General features: G+C 37.6%; 1 protein-coding gene across 1 annotated transcript in view; it reads left to right on the plus strand.

Annotated features, from left to right (window-relative positions):
* Positions 1-4,133: 4,133 nt before the first annotated feature.
* Positions 4,134-10,000, plus strand: part of LOC149037781 (neuroglian-like) — a 7,204-nt gene continuing 1,337 nt past the window's right edge. Inside the window, exons 1-7 of the mRNA XM_089187378.1 lie at positions 4,134-4,409; positions 5,191-5,472; positions 6,503-6,784; positions 7,119-7,427; positions 8,095-8,367; positions 8,830-9,135; positions 9,697-9,971. Of these exons, the coding sequence (XP_089043504.1) occupies positions 4,160-4,409; positions 5,191-5,472; positions 6,503-6,784; positions 7,119-7,427; positions 8,095-8,367; positions 8,830-9,135; positions 9,697-9,884 (1,890 nt within the window). The 5' untranslated portion in view covers positions 4,134-4,159 and the 3' untranslated portion in view covers positions 9,885-9,971. The remainder of the gene's footprint in view (positions 4,410-5,190; positions 5,473-6,502; positions 6,785-7,118; positions 7,428-8,094; positions 8,368-8,829; positions 9,136-9,696; positions 9,972-10,000) is intronic.

Consider the following 10,000-nt stretch of genomic DNA (forward strand, 5'->3'; position numbering starts at 1 on the left):
CAGAAACGGAAAGAATTCCGCAACCTGTACCAGATTCAAACAATCCTGGACATTTCATGGATATCTATCAGACGGAATCGACGGGCAGGACACCAGATGATTACCTTCCAAGAAAATGTATTAAAGATTTGTACGAGGAACATTCTGACAGTATCAGAAACGATCAGGATACCATGAAGAGCTTCTGCTCAAAATATAATGTGGAAGAGAAGCACGTCATTGCATATGTTAATCATTTGAAGGATATTGAGATCCGAAAGACATCAGAACAAGAGCAGCTCAAGAGCGAAGAAGGCAAGAGGCCGAACGAACGTACAAGGACTTTCAATGGGATAACCTCATCGAGGGTGGCTAAGTTGAAAAGTTGCGGGTAAGAGAACTACACCTGTATCTCAACAAGCATGGTTTGACGACTGTGGGTCGGAAACTTGACAAAGTGAAGGCCATTCGATGTCACTATTACCGACAGAATAAAGAGACTGTGATAACAGAAGAACTGTCGAGTGATGAAGATGACGTGGAATCCGAGGATGAAGAATCCGAAAGTGGAGAGGCAGAGAGCGACGATGACTATGTTTTCGTGGATTTGGATGAACAGCCTGAGATTGGCACTTCCTCGACAATTCAGTTCAGACGAGCAAATATTTACCGTTGTGGTTCAAGGTCCATGAGACGTAAGTACCACTATTAAAATATCACTTGCATATTCAAAAAGTTATTTGGCGGTGGCTGGGAGAAAAGGGGGGGGATCATGAAACTTTCCACTACCGATAAGGGGGGATCTCTAAAAAACTAGATACTCTACGGGGGGATCAGGTAAATGCTCCGATGTGACAACAAAAATACTCCGACCCCCCCCAGGCAATAAATAATGACCGGTCCCTTACTCTGGAATCGGGTCTTTCGATGTGAGAAGTTTGAACAGTTACAAGTGTGTTGCAAGGTGGATTTTGTGTCATTATTGGCTGTTGAGGGAAATTGTTTGGCTGTTTCGAGCGTAATTTTTAGAAAACTGGACGGATGGAAATGTTTTCGATGCCTAGAGAAGTGCTCTTGTGGAGTCGTTTATGTTTGGCTATGTTTATTTGATTCTGTTATCTGGAATGAATGCTTTACGGCGGTGATCTCCTAACGTTGAAAATATCTATTAAGTCGAGGGAACAGTTTTGGTCTCGTTCCGCATTTTTGTCAACAAAATAAACACATATCGCTTAAAAAGATGATAATATGGACCACGTGCAAAGCTGTCAGTTTTTTCTCGAATGTTGCGCGTGTTTAATATTCAATAATACCTCTCATTTACATCTACATCTACTTTTATAAGGTTGGCGAAGTCTGTACAGACATAGCACCAACCAATTCGCGTGCAAATTATATTAAGAACGATTTTGATCAAGAAACGGGCCAGTAATATTCTACAGTAGTGCAAATAATCGTGGAAAAGCGTTGCGTGACGCTCGGTAAGCTGTAAGATGACATGTCATCACAGACGAGACGAAAAAACACTTTAAATTCTCAGTCTGCATTTTGTACCCACTCTGCAATCTGCAGTTTACATTTTGTATCCAGTCTGTACTCTACATTCTGCAGTCTGCATTTTGTACGAACAAGTATCCGTGTCACCAATACAGTCTAATTTTAGTTGCAGTTATTCGAACAACACACACAGTCGACCACAAAATACCTGTGAGCGAGTTAACTCGACATTTTCGTCCTTTTCCGCGTTAATACTCTTTCCTTTTGTAAAAATGTGGACATCATCAATTAATCCACCCGCCTTAAAAAATAAATTTTGCATGCATAGCATGCCTATGTTTTAGTTCTGTTGTCATTAGAGAGTGGTCATTTGAGGGATGGAGGTAGGCACTTTTAGTCCTGACTATGAAATTGTCCTACTACTGGAGTATCTATAAAAATTAATTTAAACAATCCGTCTTCACCTCTAATAACACGCCTCTTATTTGACATGTGTATCAGTTTGGGAGGTTAAAGAATCCAGGCTACCTTGAACAAAGCTCGTCATTTTATCAATGGTTTAAAAACCTTTGCAGCAAGCTGTTTTGTTACTTTATTTTGGTTGTGGGACCACTGGTTTTTCACCCTTTGATTAAAATATGTACTTTGAGGATCAGAATCAAATATGATAATAGTTAAAAAAAAAGCATGCATAGCATTTTTTTTTTACCTCCATTGTTTTTCTTTTTCTGTGTACTATTCAATGGCCATTCAAAGACATATCCAAGTCCTTGTTTAAAAACTAGTCTAACCAGTTCAAATTGACCCTTTACACCTTAACATCAGTATGCATTTTCTCCACACTATTCTCTATACATTTCTTAAAGTGCCAAGAGGGAGAATTTGTTTAAAAATCATGGGCTTCTTTAATTGGTGAGCATTTTCTTTATTCTGGCGACCAAAATGTTTGATTCAGGGTTGATATTGTAAAGAGAAATTAGAAAGGTTGAAGGATCTGGTATATTTCTAGGTGAACTTTTATATAATTTTTTTTTCTTTTCTGTAAATTTTTTTATTAATTTTTGACAGACGTTAATTTTTCTAAAGAGCTATTTTAGCTATCTTAAATATTCTTTCAGCTAATTTTTTCCTTCCTCATCTTATTACGGAATTCCATTCACCAAACATTTCTCTAATTAACGTAATTCATAGTTCCTCTATATAGACCCTCTACTTGAAGCTGGGTACAACTGTCACCCCTCCGTAACGTTATTTGGGTCAAAGTGTTTTATTTTGTGTCTTTTTACCATTTTTCCTCCAAGCCATTGTCCACAGCTTTTTCCTTAGTTGTCCAGTTGATCAGGCAGGTTGCTTACAGATAGTCAGCAGCCCCCTAAACAATTAATTAAGCCTTTCTGCTTGTGTAGTTTTTAATAACATGCACTCGTGTTACTCGTTTCCGTTAATCTCCTTCGTTTTTTGTTTGCCCTGCATCAATAAATTCGTTAATCTTAGGCCCTCTTCAGACATAACTGAAACAACATAACTAAAATCACTGCTTCTATGATGGGACCTTGCGTTTTCGCTCCATATTGGTAGAATAATGTTCACCTATTAAAATATTTGGATAAACAGTCGAAGTCATTCTAGCTTCTACGGAATTACGCTGGCAAACAAAGTAATTGATAATCTGTAATCATGATATATATGTCAGAGAAATTCCTATGCGGAAATTGTTGAGGTTTTCCACGAGACAAATGCATTTCGGAGAACTAACACTTTATATCTTATACAGAATTTGCAAAGCAGCAGGAATCCTTCACTATAGTGATCAAAATCAACGCTTATGACAACTCTTCACTGAAAAATCTAAACCTCAAACTCCGAACTCGACGGAAATGCGTGACCCATTAGTCAATAATTATTTAAGACGCGTAATTGCTATCTCGCAAGGATCATCGTGTTACAGACTCTCGGCAGAGCGAGGTTCGTTCTTCGTTACGTTGAAAATGGCGGTATTTATTCGCTTTAAGGCAACTCAATCAATGTGAAAGAATACAAAAGACATCCATCCTGTGTAATGGTTCAGGCCTGTACGGGATTTGAACCCATGACCTCTGCGATACCGGTGCAGCGCTCTACCAACTGAGCTAACAAGCCAACTGGGAGCTGATCATGAAGTTGGTTCTAAATAAACCCGTGAAGTAATGAATAAATGGTTAAGTTGGCTTGTTAGCTCAGTTGGTAGAGCGCTGCACCGGTATCGCAGAGGTCATGGGTTTAAATCCCGTACAGGCCTGAATTTTTTTCAGGCCTTATTTTCACTACTGCCTAATATATTCTTAACCATTTATTCATCACTTCACGGGTTTATTTAGAACCAACTTCATGATCAGCTCCCAGTTGGCTTGTTAGCTCAGTTGGTAGAGCGCTGCACCGGTATCGCAGAGGTCATGGGTTCAAATCCCGTACAGGTCTGAATTTTTTTCAGGCCTTATTTTCACCTTATTAAAAGTTCACATCGGATTGCCAGGCTGGTGAAAAATCAGTGAAACCTTTATAAGTTGGTAGTGTACGTGTTCGACATATGTTTGCAACTATCTATGACGATATTGTATGTAAAAACTGTTAGTTTTGTATCAATTCTCTTTATTGTTTGCTGATAATTACAGATTTAGATAAACCAGATATTTATTCGACGGATATGAGTCCTGCAGAAGGAACTGCAGTGAAGATATCCTGTATTGTTGACGGGCAACCAACACCAACAGTATCGTGGACCATGAATGGATCTCCACTAAATACAAGCGGGAATTCTAGGATTTTTCTTAGGAATGATGACAAGCAACTGAATATAATGAACTTGAACAGAACAGACAGTGGAGAATACCGATGTGTGGCGCAGAACAGTCGTGGAAATATTTCTTCTAATGCGAGTGTACTGAGTGTCCGATGTAAGAAAACTTTTTTAGTAATTTCGTTTTTTTTTTCTCATGAATTATGTCGCATTTAAATAATTGGCTAAATTACTTGCTCGATTTTGGTATTTGTAATTTATAACCCTAGTTTACCATTCTTTTTTTAATTTTTTTAAGTATTGAGGAATTATTAATTTACGAAGCATTGCGAGTCTTTTTGAAATACTCTCAAATAACCAGGAAACTGCATAGTTTGGTCATGTTGTAACAAACGACAATTAATAACATTTCGGTAAACAAGCATAGTGAACAACTTAAATTTGTGTTAAGGTAATAAAAAGCCTCCGGGAGAACCCTAATTAAAGAAGCCACACCCAGATCATTTTGATGCATTGTACTTCATAGATGATGTGCCTTTTCTTTTTTTTCTTTTTTTTTTTTCACCAAAAAAAAAAAATCAGTTGAGTAATTGTAAAATAGTAATAACGAAGAACACTAAATGCGGATGATTTTAAAAATAGCAGAGTAGAAGTATTCTTACAATGTGCAAAAATTGGTTAAGATTTTCGCAATATTTGTGCATTAGATTGTTGCAACAAAAAACCATTAATGACATTTCGGCAAACCAGCATAGTGAACAACCCAAATAGGTGTTAGGGTAAAAAGAGGCTCCAGGAGAACCCTAGTTTAAGAAGCCACACCCAAATCACTTTGATGCATTGTACTTCATAGATGATGTTTTCTTTTTATCACCGAAAAATCAGTTGAGTAATTGTTAATGAGAAACATGTTAAGAGATATTGTTGGTTATTTGCAGATCAACCGGAGATCGCCCTTAATCCCCTGAATGCCACAAAAGTGGAAGGAGAAAACATCACTTGGTCTTGTAATGCTACAGGAAATCCAGAACCGATTATATCATGGATCTTTTACGGTTCTAACATCAATACAACTTACAATCCTAGGATTGTTTTTTCAAAAGGCAGACAGGAAATGACGATAACGAGTATTATCAGGACAGATAACGGGAAATACCAATGTATGGCGAGCAATATGCTCGGGAATGTTTCTTCCCGAGTTGCTACACTTGATGTACTATGTAAGTACGATTGGTTATGGGAAAACTATTTTTCAGATATTAAGAATGCATGGAAATGTTTGAAGATGAGACTGTACGGGAGACTGTACGGGAGACTGTACGGGAGACTGTAAATCAGTTATAGCAAAAAAAAAATCATCTGGACCGATAAGTTTCCAAAGTCATAAAGTCTAACGCACTAATCTAAGCTTATGTCTCTCCTTCCGTTTTTTATGCATGTGCCCTTCTTAAATTAATCATCATATATTTCGGTGCGACTTTCAATTTTATTGCTTGAAAATTGGAAAAAAGGAAACTGTTTCAAAATTGTTCGCTCATTCCACTGCCTGTGGCAGATGACCATGTAGAAGTCCTTAGTGAACCTGGAGTCACGTAGATTGAACATCTTACACCAGCGTAAGAACCTCTGAAACATTATCACATTCTAGAGCCCGAGGAAAACCTTCAGTCATTTGCGTATTTTACATTTTATCCACTCAATTAACCCTCTACACCCTCGTATCAGTATTTGTTTTCTCCATACTATTCTTTATACATTTCCTAAGGAGAATCTGTTTAACAATCAAAAGCTTCGTTAGTTGGTGATCATTTCTTTTCATATTATGACTTTAATGTTCGATTCAGGGGTGATATTTTAAGGATAAATTAGATGCTAGTCACTCGTTGGAGTTAACGGGTTAGAATCCCAATCAAAATGAGATTAATCGGCACTGCTATATGTTTAATCAATGAACAAATTGTTAATATGACAGGTGCGTTATGTCCATGCACTAGTTACAATCTTTTGTTTTTGGTAACATTAACTTAAGCTTAAGGCATCATACTGTCATCTGCTCGTGCTTTGAACTGACCATATTTCATATCAATCTATGAGTTGCACCCTTCACCGTTTTAAATTTTGTTCCCCAATGGGACTGCTTCGACTTCTAGGGGACAGATCTTCCTCTTTTCGAGGCAACTGAAAATGGTACTTTCTTTTCTATAATATGACCTGTTAATGATCTTCCTTGTCTTGTTTTAACGACTGCAGATAAAACTGAGATCAGTCCTCTTCCACGAATGATTCAGAGAACCGAAGGAGAGAAAATAATTTTATTTTGTAACGCCACTGGAAATCCAGTACCGACAATATCATGGATCATAAATGGGTTTTCTTTGGACACTAATAACAGTTCCAGAATGAATTTGTCTTACGAAGGAAAGCAACTCACTATCAAGAATGTGAGAAGAACAGACAGTGCATTGTACCGATGTGTGGCAGAAAACAGTCTTGGAAATGTTACGTCCCATAACACTACCTTGGAAGTGCATTGTAAGTTATGAGTATTTTTAATAAATGAAACCTGAAGTTTTTCTTGTAAAACTGAGACGGTTCATCTTGCTTTCCACGCGAAAGCCTCACTTGGCCATAAAGGCTTTCAACCATAGGGTCGAGATGATGTAGTTATACATAATTATGCTTCCTAATTGACACTGGTTTGAAAGTCGTAGGACAAGTTACCTAAAGGGCCTCTAATAGCGGATTCCAGATTTATTTAGACTGCAAAACCTTGCGGGACTGAACTGGTGAATCTATGAAACTGGTTCATGAAAATATGACATTTATTTATTATATATGCAATTTACACTTCGTTTTGTAAATGTAGATATACCTGGAGTCACAGTGATTGGTGGTCCACAACAGTTTGCAATTGTTGGTAAAGTAAAGAAACTCCTATGCAAGTACGATGCTGTGCCACCCGTGTCTGAAGTGCAGTGGATAAAAGATGGAGATGTGATTGCTAGAAATTCTAGTCTGCTGGTCAACGAGTCCCGCCTTACTGTTTCGAATTACAATGAAAGTCAAATACAGTTACTTATAAATCAAAGTACCTCTCACGATGCTGGAAACTACACCTGTCTTGTTATTAATGCTGTGGGTAACTCATCCCAGATGACGTCAGTCATAAGCCAAGGTACTGAATGCTACTAAGCACTTTACAACTGCCTTTGTCTCTTTTTCGTATATGAAAATTTAAATCCATGGAAGTGTTGGAATCTCATTTACCGTAAGCGCTCTAAGGAGGCATTGAAGGGCTACTTAGTTCCCTCACCATCCGCATGAGTTGCTTATTGGAGAGGCGGGCTTTTGTCCTCATTTTGGAGAAGAGAGGGGAATGAGGATCAGTTCGAGAGGGGAGCCCTGTTAGTGCGTGAACTGTAGCCCATGTGACGTTACAACAGAATCAATGCAATTAGGAAAAATTCATTCAAAATCTTTAGCTACTCATAGATATTCGCAATGGAACTACTCCGTCTAATGACAAAAAATACTCGATCACAGGCGAAGACCTTATCGTTCACGTGTAGCACCAAAAGTAATTTTTAAGTAAGAATTATCAAGCCCAATCTGCTTCATTTTTGTCTCAGGAAATCAGGAGCTCTCTTATGTGGGATACAGTGTTTGTTCTATAACTTTTACAAGTTAAAACTACTAACGTATTCTGTTTTAAGAAAAGAACATTTAGCCTCTTGGTTGAAAATACAAATATCGCAAAATGAAGCACCATTTCACTCTATCACTTATGTTTAGAGGGGAAGTTGAATATCAAATTTAACAATTCTTGCTGCTTTCTCACACAGAGCTGCCCTTAATCACTATCCATCCAGAAAGGAAAACTCCAAAGGAGGGAGAAAATATAACCCTGTCTTGTAACGCCACTGGAAATCCAGAACCATCAATATCCTGGGTCAAAGATGAATTTCCCATCAACAGCGATTCTAGGATCAACTTTTCGCAAGACAATAAGTTATTGACGATAACGAATACAAGCAGATCGGACAGCGGTGAATACCGATGTGTGGCGAGAAATAGAGTTGGAAATGATACCTCAAATTCCAAAGTGAATGTTCTTTGTAAGTGTCGTACACTCTTTGATTTCCAGGTCTTACTTGTTATAACTGTATTTATACTCTTTATCAGTGGCATTGACATCCTGGAACCTTAATTATAAAGTTGTCATATCTCTGCTCTTCTGATGTCGAAAATTGGATGAAATGGTCGTTTATTTTAACCAGAGGTACAATTTACCTTTGCATGCACGCTCTTGATGCCGAAATGGGTAGTGCAGCTGTAGTCTTTTCTCAAATATTTTTTTCTCACTTATTTCATTAAAAATTTTATCGGATCTATTTCATTTTGTTCATTACCTTGTCCGGTACTTGCCTGTTGTAAAATTCATGGGCCGTCGGCTGGTGATCATTTGTTTGTTAAAAAGTTAAATGTTGGTCGACATCAACAAATCTAGAAAGTGAGATTTGCATGCCGCACGTTCGAATTATTTATCAGCTCTAACACCGACGCCATTTACTTTTCAGTTGAACCTGAGGTTACAATTGATGGCGATCAGGATAAATATATGGCCAAAGGCAGCAATATCCGGCTGATATGTCGGTATGAAGCGTCGCCACCAGTGTCTGAAGTGCAATGGATAAAAGGAACTGTGATTGCTAGAAATACTTCAATGCTGATTAATGATTCGCGAGTGACAATTCCATCTTTCAATGAGAGTCAAATACAGTTGTCAATCACTGCAGCTTCCCTAAAGGATGGGGGAAATTACACCTGTAAAATCACGAATATTTTAAACAGCACTCAGGATATGACAATGATCATAGTTGAAGGTAAATGATAACGAGTTGAACTAGCCAATTAGTGGAGAATAATTCCTTCAGCAACGTTTATTAATCACTCATTGGTTTGAGTCGCTATATCAAAATTGAAACCATAAGGTAAGAATACAATTTTACCACTCCAACTGACGAGGACGTTTTCTCCCGTGCCACATTTACAACAAGATCGTCCTTGAAAACTGCCAATGAGTTACTGTCACCTTCCAACCCCTAAACGTAGTACTCTGTAGGTTATTTTTGGCGCTGTGTATTGTGAGATTACCACACGAATTTATAGAAAATGTTATACAGGCACTGTACAATTCCTGCACCAAAACGTAATATCTAACGAACTTACTAACCGTTAACCATCCCTCCAAATTCGTTTTCTTTTGTTTTGGTCAGAGTAACACGTATGTATATATATTTTAATTATAATGAGCAGTAAATTAAACAACGGATAAGGTGAGAACTGTTAAATACGTTTGGAAAGCAATTAATATCACATGAACATGAAAATGTGTATTATTTTTTAAAATAATTTTTTAATGATAATACTGTATTTATCCACAGATAAACCTGAGATCGTGACGCATCCTCAAAATATCACAACAAGAGAAGGCCAAAACGTGACTTTATATTGTAACGCTACTGGAAATCCAGTTCCAACAATATCATGGTACAAGAATGGATATCCTATAAATAACAGCTTCAGTACCATTTTGTCACCAAGCTATGAACAGTTTACAATAGGAAGGTGAACAGAATAGACCGTGGCGATTACACATGTCGAGCGAAAAACAGAGTTGGAACGGATACTTCTAACGCTTCCACGATTAATGTTCACTGTAAGTGACTTAAATTAGCCATTGTACAT

The sequence above is a fragment of the Pocillopora damicornis genome, chromosome 11, assembly GCF_964200805.1.
Source record: "Pocillopora damicornis chromosome 11, jaPocDami1.2, whole genome shotgun sequence".
Taxonomy (NCBI): domain Eukaryota; kingdom Metazoa; phylum Cnidaria; class Anthozoa; order Scleractinia; family Pocilloporidae; genus Pocillopora; species Pocillopora damicornis.